This window comes from Salvelinus alpinus, chromosome 4 (assembly GCF_045679555.1).
Source record: "Salvelinus alpinus chromosome 4, SLU_Salpinus.1, whole genome shotgun sequence".
Taxonomy (NCBI): domain Eukaryota; kingdom Metazoa; phylum Chordata; class Actinopteri; order Salmoniformes; family Salmonidae; genus Salvelinus; species Salvelinus alpinus.
Window position 1 is genome coordinate 41,939,080 of NC_092089.1, and position 20,591 is coordinate 41,959,670.

Genomic DNA, 20,591 nt, shown 5'->3' on the forward strand with positions numbered 1-20,591 from the left:
AATAGGCTTCTCAGAGCGCACTTGTTCCATTGTCTGACCTCCATCGTTTGGCCTCAGCTGCTGTGCTGTGCTGCCCAGTTTGCAGCACTGTGACTCTGTGAAGGCCTTATACACTCTCTCTCTATCAGCTTGTGTTCTTTCTCTCCCTTTCTCTTCACTCTCTCCCTCTCTCTTCCCTCTCCCTTTCTCTCCTTTCCTCTCTTTCTCTCTCCCCCTCTCTCTCTCTTCTGGCTATGTGTTTGGCTCTCTGTTGTGAGGGGAGAGGGGAGCAGTGAGAGGAGCTGGGCATGATCTGGTTTGATTCGCCTCAGTGGAATAGGGCAGCCAGGCTAAATCCCACTGTGTTATAATAGGGGTTATAATTAAACAACGGAGGCTGTTTACACCCTGGTCACCTGACTAACTCAGGATGGCAGGAGCGTCTCTGTGGATACTGTAGAGGTGTGTTGGCATTTGGGGGTGGGGGTTGGTGAAATGGATCGGTGGGTTAAAGGTGGGGGGGGTTAAGAACGGGAGGGCACAGCTGCTGCTGCCATGTCTTTGCAGCTGTGGGCACCGACCTCACCACCACACCCGTCTTCCTACAACCCATCTTTGTCATGCCACCTCACAACCCACCACTACTGCCAGTATTTTCCCCCTACCCCCTCTTCCTCTTTCTCTCTCTCTCCCTCTTTCTCTCCCCCTATCTCTCTCTCTCTCTCTCTCTCTCTCTCTCTCTCTCTCTCTCTCTCTCTCTCTCTCTCTCTCTCTCTCTCTCTCTCTCTCTCTCTCTCACTCTCTCTCACTCTCTCTGACAGACAGCTGACTCCCCCTGACTCCCCCTCTTCCAGAGGACTGTTATGCCCCAGTTATTTATTCCTGATGGCTTAGTGAGATACGTGCCTGACCACAGACCGACCGACCACCCTGGACAGGCCTCAGAGAAGAGCCTTGTTGTTCCTAAGTGGAGTTTCCAGGCAGTCAGCTACTAGACTGGGAGCCAAATTTACTTGACTGGTTTTAGTCATCTCCAGTTGGTAGAGAGACCTCAGATCTGATCTGGTCATGGCAGGACTCACAGTTCTCTTTCGCTTCCTCTACATGGGCTTTCTGAGGGACAGGGGGAGACAGCAGGGGAGACCGCAGGGGAGACTGGCGCTAACGGACCAAAGTCAAACTTCTGAAGAGAATGGTATGTCAAACCTAATACCCTTTGCTTTCATCTGCATTGCTTGCTCTTTGGGGTTGTAGGCTGGGCTTCTGTATAAGCACTTTGTGACAACTGCTGATGCAAGAAGGGTTTTCTAAATAAATGTGATTGAATTTGATTCACCTATTTTATATGCTTTCTGTGTTAGCGCCACGTTACGTCATTCAGGTGGTCTGTCTTTGTGTGTTATTGGCTGTAAAGACCTTTTACAGATAATTTGCCTTTGTGAGTCAAGGCTAAATAAACCACCTCCAAGTTACTTCTGCTTTCTCCCCTATTAAGAGAAACAAATGGCAATTCCCCCTTGACTTTCCTTTGAAAAGCTTTAAACCTAGCTACATGGTAATGTGCCTGCTGGACAGCCTCTCTCTGATTGACCAAAGATACTGGCTATAATAGGGGTATCAATGAGTTCTTGGTTCTGGTCATATCTTTGAAAAGCCAGTCAGGTAAAAAGCTTATGTCTTAATTAAAGGGGCAGTGTTGTATTTTGAGACAGGCTTGATTATGCAAATAAGCCAATAGGCTTAGGGGTCGCCTACATTGTCTAATTCTCTGTATGGTAATAATAATACTTTGCATATTACATCATACAACACAATACAATGCAATGTAAATGTACAGTCACCTATTTGGCCCATGGTGTAATACAGATCAAGTGAAAAATCATAAATTAATGTCAAGCCCTTCATAATGTAAAAACGTTTTTAAAAGTCTCATGCAATGTAGGCCTGCATTGAACAGCACATATTGGTTACTGTAGGCTATATAATAGAAATCTAAAGCTATTTCCATGTGACAATGTTATGGGCTTTGTTCCATTGGTTTTGTTGGTAGGCCTACATTATGCTCGAATAGCCACAATAGCCTATTGACTACTGTAAAGGCACAGCCTCAGTGTTCACTACACATGCGTGCTGGAAGTTACACAAAATTGTCACAACGTTCAAGTTTCTGCTCACAATACCAAAAATGTGCTCAGTGTCCCGAAAAATTTGAGGGAATATTGGTTGTAAGTAGTGCTGGGCTATATGGCCAAAATATCATACAATTATATTTTTCACATTTTTGACAGCATTGACTGTATTTTATGTTTTTTTAATAATAAAAGTTCTAAATATGTTTTATGAATAGTTCATGACCCTGGGGTGGAAACATAAATTATAAGTCATTTCAATGGGTCTTTCTCAATTCTGAATGTTTTGTACTGTTCAATACAACTTCAAACAATTTCTGTATTTCCAGCACTTTAGTTATAATTTACATACTGTGCCCCACAGAGCTGCATAATATGGGAAAACATCTTGGCCTAGTTAAATGGTAAACTGTTGGAGTCATGGAAATAGAATGCTGAATCTAATTCTATAGTTGGAATATAGTGGGCAGCACCTTAAATACATTCTTTGACATGACAACGCAGGAATAAGCCAGGGAGGAATTATCAACAGGGTAGGAACCAAAGTGTTGGTCAGTGTTTCCAGGGTACCCTAATTAGATGTTACAATACATGTTTTCTTACATCATGTAGCTAGCTAGCTAACATATTCATGCTTCGTCTATTCCTCTCTTTTTTGGAAGATACCGTTGCACAAACAACATGTTTATCTAGGCCCACATCAGCACTAGTACCAGGCTGTATTAGCTACCAAAGTTTGCTCTGACTTAGTACATTTAGCAAGCTAGGTAGCCAGCTAACCAGTGATTAGCATTAGTGGCTAACACAATTTATTTTAGCTAGAACTTGATAATAAAATAAATACTAGCACATAGTATGATACACAAACTAATACTGTAATTATAGAACGCTTGCAGAAAGCAGCATCGTTGTCACCAACATATGTTTGCATCTGACCATGTATACTGCAGAATGAACGGCAAGAAAAGTGCTCTCTCCATGAGTGACGGGGCGTGTGGGAAGCAGCATTCAGCAAGAGGAGCGGAGCGAGAGATGACTCATGTAGCAAACTGAGTAAACCATAAAAAAGGACATTACATGCGCTGGAGTTGCATATCACATTTAACAAAACAAACATTGAAATATCGTTATAGAGGGTAAAGTAAAACCCAAACCGGTTCCTGTATCAATACCGGTATATAGTAAAATAAGGTATACCGCCCAGCCCTAGTTGTAAGTGGGATGTAAATGGCTGCATTTTGCTGGGTAGTGGACAGGGGTCCAGAAATTAGAGAGGGGATTAAAAGCAATCATCAATAAAGCCTATTCCACCGCAGATCCATGTACGACAACTGTTTGGTCCGGCTTAACTTTTTTCCATGGAGTCGAGAATGAGGCAGAATTGCTTAATTCAAAGCAACACTCCTCGTCAGTAAATCTTATTTGGGGGGCAGCGGGGGACAAGAAAGAAAAGCTCCAATTGGTCAAAAGACCTGGCATTGCCTTCGAGGTAACACTTGGTTCCCGGGAGGCCGAGAGGCAGGTTGTCTGATTTTCTTCCTGACATACAGGGCCTGCCTACCCAGACCTACAGGCACGGTCGGCTGCCCACCTAGGATTTCTCTATGACCTAGGATTTCACTAGCTCCTTTGTTAGACAGAGAAAGGTCAAATCTGGAGTTCACGTGGTACCTGTCATGATGGCGGTGTTGGATAACCACAGCTGGCAGTATGCACAGGCAGGGAGTACTCTCATCCAACTGTCAGGTAACATTACAGTGGTCATCTCAGATATTAGTATTCACCCTGTTGTTGCTCTCTGTGTCTGTCTTGGTGCATGATTAGGGAAGCTAGTTGATTCTCCTGTTTTGTTAAATACAATGTAATTTGTGTGAATGGTTTGTGTTAGTCTATTTCTGTACATTACTGTATTGCTAAGGGACATTAGTCTCTACTTGTGTGGTTTGCTGTTCAGATTCCCTCTGCAGCATTAGGTGCTATCAGCTTTCAGAGAAGAGGGGAAGAGGGTGGAGTGTCCTTGACTTATGAAGCTCTGTGGCTCCAGCCACCTAGTCTACCAGAGCCTCTATGCTGTAGTTTCCTTATGTATTAGCTATGGGCTATGTCTCTGTACCAAATGGCACCCTATTCCCTATATAGTGAACTACTACCATGCCAGGCTCTGATCAAAACTAGTTCATTATATAGGGAATAGGGTGTCATTTGGGGCTCACTTTATCTATCTGAAAACAGTGAATTGAACAATGACCATCCGGGCTTCGATGTGGACTCTGGCTAAGCAAGCCCATGCACTGACTCTCTTTTTGATCACAGAAGACACAGACCGGTGTAAGTAAAAATGGGGGGGAATTGCTTGTTTACTCAGAAAAATGTGATTGTGGTTTATTGTCCAGCCTGGAGACTGTAACTGCATCCCAAATGGCACCCTATTCCCTACATAGTGCACTACTTTTGACCAGAGCCCTATATAGTGTACTGTATAGGAATAGGAGGTGCCATTTGGGATGCACCTGTGACCAGTGGTGAGATAATAAATGCAGAAGAATCTGTGGCGCTCCTGGCGCCGCCCTCCGAGGGGACAGGAGAAAATGAAGGCCATTTGTCATGAAGATAGCTGAGAGAGAGCTACGGAATGAGATCAGGGTCGACTGTAAATCTCCACCATCTCAACCTGTCACTTCTTCTTCCAGGGGCTTCTCATTACAGCTCTGGGCTACATCCCAATGGGCTACATCCCTGGTCAAAAGTAGTGCACTATATATAGGGAATAGGGTGCAATTTGGGACAGTGCCCTGGTCTCCTGTCTGTCCCATATCACCTTGGCCTGTCTCTGTCTCATCATAACACTCCTCTGTGAGGGCTTGTTGTCGGGTGGAGGTGGGATACTAGAGAAGATGGGAGAACAAATGTAAGGTATAGTCTAGTGTTGGCCTTGCCCTGTATAGAATGGAGAACGGACACATGCTACATTCTCTGTCCTGTACAGGCCAAGTGTTAACCTGTAGACTATAGCTTAGTGTTCACCATTACACATTGTCTTTGGATTGCACTTGTGATTTGTGAACCAGGCTCATAGAAGAGATTTAGAGGGATGGATCAAAGGGTGAACACACAACATAGAGAGGGTTGCCCATGGAGAGGCCAATGGTAGAGTTAACAATGCCACGGTCAATAGAAGGAGAGGGAGCCGTAAAATAAACGAGGTGAGGACAGTATTGGAAGTGTCTGTGTAAGAGAGGGATCAGTCGACAGATGGCCACAGTGCTACCTTTAAAAGCAGGGAGGGAGAAAAGGGTCATTTCACTAGTTAATAGGCTTTTTGGGGTGATGCACGGAAAAGACATTAACATTTTTTATTTTTTATTTTTTATTTCACCTTTATTTAACCAGGTAGGCTAGTTGAGAACAAGTTCTCATTTGCAACTGCGACCTGGCCAAGATAAAGCATAGCAGTGTGAACAGACAACACAGAGTTACACATGGAGTAAACAATAAACAAGTCAATAACATGGTAGAAAAAAAGAGAATCTATATACAATGTGTGCAAAAGGCATGAGGTAGGCAATAAATCGAATAATTACAATTTAGCAGATTAACACTGGAGTGATAAATCATCAGATGATCATGTGCAAGAAGAGATACTGGTGTGCAAAAGAGCAGAAAAGTAAATAAATAAAAGCAGTATGGGGGGTGAGGTAGGTAAATTGGGTGGGTAGTTTACAGATGGACTATGTACAGCTGCAGTGATCGGTTAGCTGCTCAGATAGCAGATTTTTAAAGTTGTTGAGGGAGATAAAAGTCTCCAACTTCAGAGATTTTTGCAATTCGTTCCAGTCGCAGGCAGCAGAGAACTGGAAGGAAAGGCGTCCAAATGAGGTTTTGGCTTTAGGGATGATCAGTGAGATACACCTGCTGGAGCGCGTGCTGCGGGTGGGTGTAGCCATCGTGACCAGTGAACTGAGATAAGGCGGCACTTTACCTAGCATAGCCTTGTAGATGACCTGGAGCCAGTGGGTCTGACGACGAACATGTAGCGAGGGCCAGCCGACTAGGGCATACAGGTCGCAGTGGTGGGTCGTATAAGGTGCTTTAGTAACAAAACGAATGGCACTGTGATAAACTGCATCCAGTTTGCTGAGTAGAGTATTGGAAGCTATTTTGTAGATGACATCGCCGAAGTCGAGGATCGGTAGGATAGTCAGTTTTACTAGGGTAAGTTTGGCGGCGTGAGTGAAGGAGGCTTTGTTGCGGAATAGAAAGCCGATTCTTGATTTGATTTTGGATTGGAGATGTTTGATATGAGTCTGGAAGGAGAGTTTGCAGTCTAGCCAGACACCTAGGTACTTATAGATGTCCACATATTCTAGGTCGGAACCGTCCAGGGTGGTGATGCTAGTCGGGCGTGCGGGTGCAGGCAGCGAACGGTTGAAAAGCATGCATTTGGTTTTACTAGCGTTTAAGAGCAGTTGGAGGCCACGGAAGGAGTGTTGTATGGCATTGAAGCTCGTTTGGAGGTTAGATAGCACAGTGTCCAAGGAAGGGCCGGAAGTATATAGAATACTGATTACAATGATGTTTTATATGGCAGAGTGGTGTTTTAATAAAAAACGGTAAGAACACAGCTGTGAATTTCTCTACGTAGTACAACACAGTATTGAAGAAGCCTAGCCTAGTGTTTTTCATTTAGTAACATTGTTTTAAAGAAGCTGCAACAGCACAATGAAAGAGATTGTGAATCTGTTGAACTGAGAAAGGCTGGGTCTCTTCCAACTGACTGTGAAGGTCGTACAGCTCTTTAGTTGTTTGGTCTCATCGCTCCCCCTGGTACTAATGGAACATGAGACTGTTGTTATTATAGTGTAGGTTGTCACACTGGAGAGATGGAAAACAACATATCAACAGCACCATATAATTGGTCTTTAATCATCTATGACTGGTCCAACAATATTCAGAAAGCACAGCATAGACACCTGGATTTAATTAAGAATGTATCAGTTTATACACCTAAGATTTCACCATAAATCCAAACCCTGCCCAGTGCCCACCCAGCGTGTCTGGTAAGCTCAATAAAGCGCACCTAAAATATAAAATAAATCAAATAAAATGTTCAACCCAGGTCTGCTATGTACTAACGGCAGAACCGGATCAGAAAACAGCAGTGACACATTCTGTAGCGTTGAGAGACCTGGTCACTCAGGACTGTGTCCTGTTTCTGTTCTGCCTTCTGCTTATTTAGGGTCTCAAAAACTGGCAAAAGAAAGTGGCACATCGTTTACTCAGAGGAAATGCTATACTTAAACCCCCAGAAAAAGGGAGTCGGTGCTGCGCAGAGCAGAGCCAGGCCAAAGCACACAGCATACAGGCAAAGTTTCCCTCTCCATCCAAATGAGATTAGAGTGTCTGAGGCCTCTGTGACTGGACCTGCAGGGTGAAGAGAAACACCCACACTTCCTCTGGATTTGAAGCGCTCCAGAGTCAAGCTGAGCTGATCGCATGACACAGCTGTGAAGAATGGCTCCCATCACAGCCCTAGCCATGGCTTTCTTTACACAAGGGCCTGCATCCCAAATGGCACCTTATTCTCTATACAGTGCACTCGTTTATAGGGCTCTGGTCAAAAATGTGCACTATGTAAGGATAGGGTGCCATTTGGGAAACAGACAAGCTCTGAATACATGACGGCTGTGGCCAGGAACGCTGGGTCTGATTCGCCTCATCAGAAATCATCCCCATACATTTGCACCAGGGCAGGAAATGCATTTAGGATGTATAAGGGAAGTGGTGGATGAACCATTTAATTCCATTTGTTTGTTCATTGTTTGGGGGTTTAGCTACTGTATAACGTTGGGGCTGGGGAAGTAGTCGGCCTGCCTTAGCTGCTAAATTATTATGTCCAGAATGTCCTTATTGATTGGTTTTACTCTCATCCTCTAGCCCAAAATGAACTTACTTGTCCTGTGCTTGGCTTTTTCAAGCTACTTACTTAAACCCTTTTGCTCCTTGTAGCAGCATAGGTCATCCACAAAGGTCGTCCACAAAACATCCTATTCGGGGCAGAGCACTATGATGAACATGACTGACTGGGGAGAGTGAGGACTTGTGTACTATCACACTGGTGTGGAAGTCAGTCCTCTGAGAGGCTAAAAGTCTCCGGCCCAAATGGCACCCTATTCCCTATATAGTGCACTGCATGAGCCCTGGTCAAAAGTAGTGCACTATGAAGGAGATAGGGTGCCATTTGGGGACAGACCATGTGAAGCAGCTGGTCTTGCTGTCTGTCTGTGGTCCTTGTCAGTAAAGTGCTGTTAAACTGACTGAAGAGGGGATTGACATACTTTCCTTACACCGTGCCTGGTGCCTGGTGCCTGGTGCCTGGTGCCTGGTGAGAGAGAGAGGTTACTGTGAGGCTACAGGCTTTAGACTAGAGAGAGCTGCTGGGCTAGCTCTATGTTTGCTTCAGTAGATCAGACCAGGCACAGCACAGGCCAACTTCCCGTTCTGAGGGTCAAAGGTAGTGCATTATGAAGGGAATAGGGTGCCATTTGGGAGGCAGGCATGGACAACTTAGTTTAGTAGTATACGCAGTGTTGTGGTTCCAAAACCTCTCTAAATTCATCTTTTATTTATGCATGTTTTCTCAAAGAGCTGGAGTGGTGGAGTTTATTTTCTGTTCAATCTACAGTTGTTCCATTTGTCCATACACCCGGTCATACTGTTGTGACAGGTCTACTTTTTACATTTCTCCAACAGCTCCCAAAGTGATATATATCCACATGATAAAACAGATATAGAGGAACTTGTGTATAGGATGCCGAGGTATTGGTGGAGTGTGTCTGTATTCTGCACAGTGCTGTTTTCATCAGACTGTGTGGCTATAAGGATTTTTGTTTTATTCATTCAGTAAATCTGTCGGCAGTGGCACTCCTTCTGCTCCCTCATAATTTACATTGTAATTCCATCTACGGGAGGGAGGGAGCACTATTTTTTTACATGATAATGTACCCAGAATCCGGTAGCATATTTTTCAGCTTGTGCAATACTTCCACTGCTGCGATGTGGGGGTGGGGGGAATGAACCCTAGCTGAGACAAAGGAAGGAATGTATATCCTTCAAACCATGACTCAAGTCACGATTTACATACCTCGCATGACGTTTAGTGACTTGAGGACAACACTGTTATTAGCTACATTAGCCAACACCACACCATAGCTCAAGTGAACATTGTGTGTGCATTGTGAAACATCATCTATTATAAGGCAACACATCGACAGTATCAAATGCTGCACCGCCTCCCTATCATCACCATCATGGTTCTGTTGAGCCATTTATTTCCTGCCAATGAATGGTTGATGTCAATATGATGCAGCAGCTGTCATCTCCTGAAGTAGATCAGACTCCATGAATAAGTCATATGATTAAGTTGTTCTTGCTATTGTTTGAACAGAATATTTCTGATCTGATTGCATCACCGCCTGGTATGGCAACTGCTCGGCATCTGACCGTAAGGCGCGACAGAGGGTGGTGCGTACGGCCCAGTACATCACTGGGGCCAAGCTTCCTGCCATCCAGGACCTACAGTGGCAAGAAAAAGTATTTGAACCCTTTGGAATTACCTGGATTTCTGCATAAATTGGTCATAACATTTGATCTGATCTTCATCTAAGTCACAACAATAGACATACACAGTGTGCTTAAACTAATAACACACAAATTATTGTATTTTTCTTGTCTATATTGAATACATAATTTAAACATTCGCAGTGTAGACTGGCAAAAGTATGTGAACCCCAAGGCTAATCAAATCAAAATCAAATCAAATTGATTTATATAGCCCTTCTTACATCAGCTGATATCTCAAAGTGCTTTACAGAAACCCAGCCTAAAACCCCAAACAGCAAGCAATGCAGGTGTAGAAGCACGGTGGCTAGGAAGAACTCCCTAGAAAGGCCAAAACCTAGGAAGAAACCTAGAGAGGAACCAGGCTATGAGGGGTGGCCAGTCCTCTTCTGGCTGTGCCGGGTGGAGATTATAACAGAACATGGCCAAGATGTTCAAATGTTCATAAATGACCAGCATGGTCAAATAAGAATAATCACAGTAGTTGTCGAGGGTGCAGCAAGTCAGCACCTCAAGAGTAAATGTCAGTTGGCTTTTCATAGCCGATCATTGAGAGTATCTCTACCGCTCCTGCTGTCTCTAGAGAGTTGAAAACAGCACGTCAGGGTTCCATAGCCGCAGGCAGAACAGTTGTAACTGGAGCAGCAGCACGGCCAAGTGGACTGGGGACAGCAAGGAGTCATCATGTCAGGTAGTCCTGAGGCATGGTCCTAGGGCTCAGGTCCTCCGAGAGAGAGAAAGAAAGAGAGAAAGAGAGAATTAGAGAGAGCATACTTAAATTCACACAGGACACCGGATAAGACAGGAGAAGTACTCCAGATATAACAAACTGACCCTAGCCCCCCGACACATAAACTACTGCAGCATAAATACTGGAGGCTGAGACAGGAGGGGTCAGGAGACACTGTGGCCCCATCCGATGTGACACTGTGGCCCCATGACTTCTCCAAAGCTAATTAGTCAGGAGTCAGCTAACCTGGAGTCCAATCAATGAAACGAGATTGGAGATGTTAGTTAGAGCTGGCCTGCACTATAAAAAACAGTCACAAAATTTGAGTTTCCTATTCACAAGAAGCATGTGCATGATGTGAACCATGCCCCGAACAAAAGATATCTCATAAGACCTAAGATTAAGAGTTGTTGACTTGCATAAAGCTGGAAAGGGTTACAAAAGTATCTCTAAAAGCCTTGATGTTCATCAGTCCACGGTAAGACAAATTGTCTATAAATGGAGAAAGTTTAGAACTGTTGCTACTCTCCCTAGGAGTGGCCGTCCTGCAAAGATGACTGCAAGAGCACAGCGCAGAACGCTCAATGAGGTTAAGAAGAATCCTAGAGTGTCAGCTAAAGGCTTACAGAAATCTCTGCAACATGCTAACATCTTTGTTGATGAGTCTACAATAGGTAAAACACTAAATAAGAATAGTGTTCATGTGAGGACACCATGGAAGAAGCCACTGCTGTCCAAAAAAAACATTGCTGCACGTTTTAAGTTTGCAAAAGAGCACCTGGATGTTCCACAGCGCTTCTGGCAAAATATTCTGAGGACAGATTAAACTAAAGTTGAATTGTTCTGAAGGAACACACAACACTATGTGTGGAGAAAAAAAGGCACAGCACACCAACATCAAAACCTCATCCCAACTGTAAAGTATGGTGAAGGGAGCATCATGGTTTGGGGCTGATTTGCTGCCTCAGGGCCTGGACAGCTTGCTATCATCGACGGAAAAATGAATTCCCAAATTTATCAAGACATTTTGCAGGAGAATGTAAGGCTATCTGTGGGCCAATTGAAGCTCAACAGAAGTTGGGTGATGCAACAGGACAACGACCCAAAACACAGAAGTAAATCAACAGAATGGCTTCAACAGAAGAAAATACGCCTTCTGGAGTGGCCCAGTCAGAGTCCTGACCTCAACCCGATTGAGATGCTGTGGCATGACCTCAAGAGAGCAGTTCACACCAGTCATCCCAAGAATATTGCTGAACTTAAACAGTTTTATAAAGAGGAATGGTCCAAAATTCCTCCTGACCGTTGTGCAGGTCTGAACCGCAACTACAGAAAACGTTTGGTTGAGGTTATTGCTGCCAAAGGAGGGTCAACCAGTTATTAAATCCAAGGGTTCACATACCTTTTTCTAACTTGCACTGTGAATGTTTACACGGTGTGTTCAATAAAGACATGAAAACGTATAATTGTTTGTGTGTTATTAGTTTAAGCAGACTGTGTTTGTCTATTGTTGTGACTTAGATGAAGATCAGATCAAATTTTATGACCAATTTATGCAGAAATCCAGGTAATGCCAAAGGGTTCACATACTTTTTCTTGCCACTGTATATACTAGGCGGTGTCAGAGTAAAGCCCAAAAAATTGTCAGTCACTCAAGTCATAGACTGTTTTCTCTGCTACCGCAGGGCAAGCGGTACCGGGGCGCCAAGTCTAGGACCAAAAGGCTCCTTAACAGCTTCTTCCCCAAGCCATAAGACTGCTGAACAATTAATCAAATGGCCACCGGACTATTTACATTGACCCCCCCACCCCCCTCCATTTGTTTTATACACTGCTGCTACTCGCTGTTTATTATCTATGCATAGTCACTTCACCCCTACCTACATGTACAAATTACCTCAACTAAGCTGTACCCCCGCACACTGACTCCGTACCCCTTGTATATAGCCTCATTATTGTTATTTGATTGTGTTACTTTTTATTATTTTTTACTTTAGTTTATTTGGTAAATATTTTCTTAACTCTTTCTTGAACTGCACAGTTGGTTAAGGGCTTGTAAGTAAGCATTTCACGGTAAGGTCTACACTTGTTGTATTCGGCGCACGTGACAAATAAAGTTTGATTTGATAGCACAAGTAGTGTTTCCTTCTCTTCTCTCCAGCGAGGCACAGTAGTAGGACTATATTGTAGAAATCCGTTTCTATGCAGTTTGTTTTCAAAGGGCACACGACAGCACACTGAGTGAGTAGAATGGATTGCCCTCATTATTAATGCATTATCAAGGATGAGTGATTGACAACCTTCATTTCATGCTTGGCAGACTTGTAAATGAAGGCTACGTGGTTCTGCCTGGGTTATAATGATTGTTCACCAATTACCGTATGGAGGGATATTGCAGTGAAGGTGCTGGGATATTGGGGTTTGTACTCATGTAAAACAGGCTGAACATGTAGGCCTAGCAGTGAAAATCTTATATGAGCTCATATGCTTCAATTGCTTGGGCTAATTTGATGATTCTACATGTTCTGGTTCAGAAGTGACTTATTGCACCACACTGCGTGCAGAGCACTGTGTGAGGTGTGTGTGTGTGTGTGTGTGTGTGTGTGTGTGTGTGTGTGTGTGTGTGTGTGTGTGTGTGTGTGTGTGTGTGTGTGTGTGTGTGTGTGTGTACCTGGGGATGCCAGTGAGGTAGGCTATGAGTCTGCAGAGGGCCTCTGTTCGTATTCACGGTTACTTCTGGCCACCTGGATAACACAGGAGCCAGCATGAGAAACACACAACAACCACTAAACAAGGTGTGTCTGGCCTGTCTTCTAGGCGGAGCATTGTCTGAGACGAACATAGTGGAACTCTGCCTCTCCCTGCTGACCCTGATCTGTACTTCTAACTGTGTGTGTGTGTGTGTGTGTGTGTGTGTGTGTGTGTGTGTGTGTGTGTGTGTGTGTGTGTGTGTGTGTGTGGTGTTGACCCTTCTCGGTGCCTCTAGAAGTGCAGTGGAGATCAGTGTTGGATGTGGGCCATTATCAGGCTGTTACATAAAAACACCAGAGAGAGAGAGATAAAGAGAGAGGTGGGGGGAGAGAGAGAGACGGGGGGAGGAATGTGGGCACACTTGACAGGAAACAGAGGAGTTGTGTTTCCAGTGGGGCCCATGCCCTGTGTTACTGTACCACACACACACAAAGGTCTACACTCTCACATGCTGCTGCAGGAATGTTTAGACTGGGCTGACATGCGTGTGTCAGATCATGAAAGGGAGTTGGACGATAAGGAGGGGGGAGGGAGGGAGACAGCTTTAACAGCTATGGTGTTATTGTTGTCATGCTCACACCTCTCTTCCTTAGTTTGATCAGAGCTGTACGCTGCTCGTATTCTGAACTTGACTGGAATGAGACATGGGGGTGAGTACACACATGCACACAGATACACACAGACATGCAGGCATGCATGCAGGCATTCATACACACACACACACACACACACACACACACACACACACACACACACACACACACACACACACACACACACACACACACACACACACACACACACACACACACACACACACACACAGCCCTGAAGTTCACCCACCTATGGTGTCTGCTCTTTGGATGAGGGTACACACAGACACACTAATACAATACAACGATTATAGAAGCATTTTACCTCCCCTGTCCCTCTCGAATGGTCCCTGTCCCAGCTGGTTACCTGAACCAATAGATGATCCTCTTTAGGGCCCAGCACTGCTCTGCAATCTCCTTTTATTACATAATGTGTTATGATGTCCAGTCAGGCTTGACTAGTGCTGACTGGGTCAGATGTGGGATAGAATCAATATCGAAGTAGCCATGTTGTATCGGTTGGCCTCTGCTCTCCCAGAGCACGACTCACACAGTCCCCGTTGGTTTTTATTGGCATCAGATATTCAAACAGACTGATAGGCTACTGGTGGAATCATCTTTGTCCTATTACCTTGGTCTAATCTACGCAGTTCGTCTGTGACAACCGTTTTTAGCCTCTCTCCAAATGAAATAGTATTTTTATCAGCAGCAACAAACTGGTACAATCATCGGTAACACTTTATTTTACCGATGGTGAAAGCTGCAAGCCTACTTTCTTGGTAGTCTATTTATGATATTTCCTGGTTGTCTATTTATGATATTTCCTGGTAGTCTATTTATGATATTTCCTGGTAGTCTATTTCTGATATTTCCTGGTAGTCTATTTATGATATTTCCTGGTAGTCTATTTATGATATTTCCTGGTAGTCTATTTATGATATTTCCTGGTAGTCTATTTCTGATATTTCCTGGTAATCTATTTATGATATTTCCTGGTAGTCTATTTATGATATTTCCTGGTAGTCTATTTATGATATTTCCTGGTAATCTATTTATGATATTTCCTGGTAATCTATTTATGATATTTCCTGGTAGTCTATTTATGATATTTCCTGGTAGTCTATTTATGATATTTCCTGGTAATCTATTTATGATATTTCCTGGTAATCTATTTCTGATATTTCCTGGTAGTCTATTTCTGATATTTCCTGGTAGTCTATTTCTGATATTTCCTGGTAGTCTATTTCTGATATTTCCTGGTAATCTATTTATGATATTTTCTGGTAGTCTATTTATGATATTTCCTGGTAGTCTATTTATGATATTATCTAAGAAAATACTGATTACTCTGGATACTTTCTGGTACTTACAGTAGGCCTGTGTTAGACTGCTGCGTCCTCCATCCTATCTAGTTGGTGTGGAGCAGCAACAGTTACAACAGTTACAACAGAGTCAGTCGATCAGGTGTCATTGGTTGTATACTCTTAAAAAAGGTTTTGGTTCTAGATAGCACCTTTTTCTCTAAGAGTGTGTCCTAAGCCTACAGTGGAGGTGACAGAGAGGACTGGATCCAGTGTTATATTGACAAAATATACAACGAACAGATGAGGAAAATGGTAACACTGGTTAGGGGAAAATACATAACTTCATTATAAACATAACGAATTTGGCCAATAGCAATAGATGAAATCGACTCATTAGCCCACAAAGGCAAACACGCCTCAAACACAGGGCAAAACGCCCAGAAACGAACGCATCTGAGTATAAACTGCAGTACTCAGTACTACATGTTACGTCATGAACAGATCTTACAGAATGATGAGAGCGGCATCCTAAAAGGACCTTGGCCTCACCTGGCATTAACCATTCCCGTTTAAACAGGTACATTTGCTCTCCAGCGAGGCACGGTAGTAGGCCAAAATTGTATAAAGCCGTTTCTATGCAGTTGTTTTCAAAGGGTACACGGCAGCACACTGAGTGATTATTCATGCATTATCAAGACAGAGTGATTGACAACCTTTATTTCATACTCCTTTCTGTCCGTATCTGGTAACTGTTTTAACCTCAGAATGAACTAGTACTTTTAATCGACATTCACACTTATTGAGTCGACCATCTTTTTTGATAGGATGCTATTAATCATATCATGCAATGCCTTGTGAAAGTCAGATTTTATGTTCCAGTAAAATGAATAATCGATTTTGGATAATTGCATCAACAACAAATCCATTGAGCTGTGACAAAGTGGGTTGGGGACAGGGGACTGCAGTTTGAGACTACGAGGAGTGGTTTGATATGGTAATATGAACATGAATGCATCCAAAATGGCACCATATCTCCTATTTATTGCACTACTTTTGACCAGACCCCATGTAGAATAGGGTGCCATTTGGGACACAAACCACCTCTCCCCATGGGGTGGAACAGTGAGTGGGAAATACAGTATATAACGTTGCAGCTTTGCAGGAGATAAAATCTAGCTACTGCCTATTAGCATGTCCATAAAATATTCAGAGTAAGAGCATAGGCCTCGGAGCTTCCTTTCCCTGCACTACACACACACACACACACACACACACACACACACACACACACACACACACACACACACACACACACACACACACACACACACACACACACACACACACACACACACACACACACACACACACAGCATTAACTCTGAAAGTTGGATAATGAAAACCAGCTTGTTGACTCTCCTTCGTGTCACATTCTATTGGAGTCCAGCATTAACGAGGAAACCCTCCCCAGACTACCACCTTTGTATCCCTGTGTGTTTTCAAATTCAACTCCTCCCCAACCGTGATTTCCCTCTCTGCTTTATTTGAAATAGACCTCTCTCTCGCTCCCTCCATCTTTCTCTCTCATTTTCCCTCTCCTCTCGCTCGCTCTCTCTCTCCCACTCGCTCTTTCTCTCCCTCTCTCTCCCTCTCTCTGTTTCCTCTCTCCAGTTTATTAGTTAAGTAAGCTGCTGCTCTACCAGGTCTAACACAGTAAGCTGCTGCTCTACCAGGTCTAACACAGTAAGCTGTTGCTCTACCAGGTCTAACACAGTAAACTGCTGCTCTACCAGGTCTAACAAATTAAGCTGCTGCTCTACCAGGTCTAACACAGTAAGCTGCAGGTCTACCAGGTCTAACACAGTAAGCTGCTGCTCTACCAGGTCTAACAAATTAAGCTGCTGCTCTACCAGGTCTAACACAGTAAGCTGCTGCTCTACCAGGTCTAACACAGTAAGCTGTTGCTCTACCAGGCCTAACAAAGTAAGCTGCTGCTCTACCAGGTCTAACACAGTAAGCTGCTACTCTACCAGGTCTAACAAATTAAGCTGCTGCTCTACCAGGTCTAACACAGTAAGCTGCAGCTCTACCAGGTCTAACAAATTAAGCTGCTGCTCTACCAGGTCTAACACAGTAAGCTGCTGCTCTACCAGGTCTAATAAAGTAAGCTGCTGCTTTACCAGGTCTAACACAGTAAGCTGCTGCTCTACCATTTCTAACACAGTAAGCTGCTGCTCTACCAGGTCTAACACAGTAAGCTGCTGCTCTACCAGGTCTGAACACAGTAAGCTGCTGCTCTACCAGGTCTAACACAGTAAGCTGCTGCTCTACCAGGTCTAACAAATTAAGCTGCTGCTCTACCATGTCTAACACAGTAAGCTGCTGCTCGACCAGGTCTAACACAGTAAGCTGCTGCTCTACCAGGTCTAATAAAGTAAGCTGCTGCTCTACCAGGTCTAACACAGTAAGCTGCTGCTCTACCAGGTCTAATAAAGTAAGCTGCTGCTCTACCAGGTCTAACACAGTAAGCTGCTGCTCTACCAGGTCTAATAAAGTAAGCTGCTGCTCTACCAGGTCTAATAAAGTAAGCTGCTGCTCTACCAGGTCTAACACAGTAAGCTGCTGCTCTACCAGGTCTAATAAAGTAAGCTGCTGCTCTACCAGGTCTAACACAGTAAGCTGCTGCTCTACCAGGTCTAACACAGTAAGCTGCTGCTCTACCAGGTCTAACACAGTAAGCTGCTTCTCTACCAGGTCTAACAAAGTAAACTGCTGCTCTACCAGGTCTAACACAGTAAGCTGCTGCTCTACCAGGTCTAACACAGTAAGCTGCTGCTCTACCAGGTCTAAAAGTAAGCTGCTGCTCTACCATGTCTAACACAGTAAGCTGCAGCTCTAGTCAGTACAGTAGACATGAACTTACTAAACACAGCAAAAAAAGAAACGTCCCTTTTTCATTACCCTGTCTTTCAAAGATAATTCGTAAAAATCCAAATAATGTCACAGATCTTCCTTGTAAAGGGTTTAAACACTGTTTCCCATGCTTGTTCAATGAACCATAAACAATTAATGAACATGCACCTGTGGAACGGTCGTTAAGACACTAACAGCTTACAGACGGTAGGCAATTAAGGTCACAGTTATGAATACTTAGGACACTAATGAGGCCTTTCTACTGACTGAAAAACACCAAAAGAAAGATGCCCAGGGTCCCTGCTCATCTGCGTGAATGTGCCTTAGGCATGCTGCAAGGAGGCATGAGGACTGCAGATGTGGCCAGGGCAATAAATTGCAATGTCCGTACTGTGAGACGCCTAAGACAGCGCTACAGGAAGACAGGACGGACAGCTGATCGTCCACGCAGTGGCAGACCACGTGTAACAACACCTGTACAGGATTGGTACATCCGAACATCACACCTGCGGGACAGGTACAGGATGGCAACAACAACTGCCCGAGTTACACCAGGAACGCACAATCCCTCCATCAGTGCTCAGACTGTCCGCAATAGGCTGAGAGAGGCTGGACTGAGGGCTTGTAGGCCTGTTGTAAGTCAAGTCCTCACCAGACATCACCGGCAACAATGTCGCCTATGGGCACAAACCCACCGTCGCTGGACCAGACAGGACTGGCAAAAAGTGCTCTTCCCTGACGAGTCGCGGTTTGTCTCACTGGGGGTGATGGTCGGATTTGCGTTTATCGTCGAAGGAATGAGCGTTACACCGAGGCCTATACTCTGGAGCGGGATCGATTTGGAGGTGGAGGGTCCATCATGGTCTGGGGCGTTGTGTCACAGCATCATCGGACTGAGCTTGTTGTCATTGCAGGCAATCTCAACGCTGTGCGATACAGGGAAGACATCCTCCTCCTTCATGTGGTACCCTTCCTGCAGGATCATCCTGATATGACCCTCCAGCATGACAATGCCACCAGCCATACTGCTCATTCTGTGCGTGATTTTCTGCAAAACAGGAATGTCAGTGTTCTGCAATGGCTAGCGCAGAGCCCGGATCTCAATCCCATTGAGCACGTCTGGGACCTGTTGGATCGAAGGGTGAGGGCTAGGGCCATTCCCCCTCAGAAATGTCCGGGAACTTGCAGGTGCCTTGGTGGAAGAGTGGGGCAACATCTCACAACAAGAACTGGCAAATCTGGTGCCGTCCATGAGGAGGAGATGCACTGCAGTACGTAATGCAGCTGGTGGCCACACCAGATACTGACAGTTTCTTTGATTTTGACCCCCCCTTTGTTCAGGGACACGTTATTCCATTTCTGTTAGTCACATGTCTGTGGAACTTGTTCAGTGTATGTCTCAGTTGTTGAATTTTGTTATGTTCATACACATATTTACACATGTTAAGTTTGCTGAATATAAATGCAGTTGACAGTGAGAGGACGTTTCTTTTTTTGCTGAGTTTACTACTACACTGTATGTCTACAGGATTTACTCTGTCTTATTTGGGGCGGCAGGTAGCCCAGTGGTTAGAGTGTTGGGCCAGTAACCGAATGGTTGCTAGATTGAATCCCCGAGCTGACAAAGTAAAAAAAAAACTGTTATTTTGCCCCTGAACAAGGCAGTTAACCCACTGTTCCGAGGCCGACATTGTAAATTTGAATTTGTTCTTAACTGACTTGCCTAGTTAAATAAAGGTTTAATAAAAAATACCAAATGTACAGGCTGCGCTATGATGCTATGACACAATGTAAAGGTGTGTGTGTGGTCGTACGTACACGTGTGGGTTGCTCTCTATATTGAGTGTAAGCCATCTGGTGAGTAGGTGAGTATATGAGTTAAGACCAGAGCTATAGATATGATGCTATCTATCTAGTCACGGCTTTGTCTCTTTGACTGCTTGGTTGTACAATAAGGATTTAGCCACTCTGTTAATGATAATGCTCATAACTTCTATGGTCTATTTTTGTTGTTATTAGTGGTTGTCATCATCCTGAATTCATATTAGGCCTTCTCAAGAGTTCAACCTGTCACAGGGTTGTAATGACAAAGAGATGGCTGATTTAATCTCATGTCAGGGTTCTGCTGCTGGAACTGGGTCAACTCAGAGACTGATTTTTAGCTGGTGCCCTCTGTGGCCCTTAACTTTTTCAGTCCTAACCCAAAGCAGGTTGTGTATTAGTGGTAATGAGAACATGACTGATTGACTGACATCATGTTATCAAGTCAACTTCAATACAGAATTGAACCTTGATGGTCTGATTTGCTGTTCTGTTTTTTTCAGGGTTTCATCGAAATGAGGAGATGAAGGCCGTAGACGTTCTGCCCATCCTTAAAGAAAAGGTTGCCTTCATATCAGGTGAGAAACACAATGTCTCTGATCCATGGTGTTTACCATTCTATATGGTCTGTAGAATGGCATGGGAACACACACACACACACACACACACACACACACACACACACACACACACACACACACACACACACACACACACACACACACACACACACACACACACACACACACACACA

At 44.2% G+C, this 20,591-nt stretch overlaps 1 protein-coding gene across 4 annotated transcripts in view; it reads left to right on the plus strand.

The window, feature by feature from the left end:
• LOC139573663 (triple functional domain protein-like) overlaps window positions 1-20,591 on the plus strand; it is a 149,929-nt gene that overhangs the window by 37,212 nt on the left and 92,126 nt on the right. For 3 of the 4 annotated variants that reach the window (XM_071397389.1, XM_071397385.1, XM_071397387.1), the window contains exon 3: window positions 20,341-20,415. In XM_071397389.1, the coding sequence (XP_071253490.1) occupies window positions 20,341-20,415 (75 nt within the window). Of the gene's footprint in view, window positions 1-705; window positions 1,175-20,340; window positions 20,416-20,591 lie in introns of those variants that run through there. The other variant, XM_071397386.1, reaches the window with a different exon arrangement.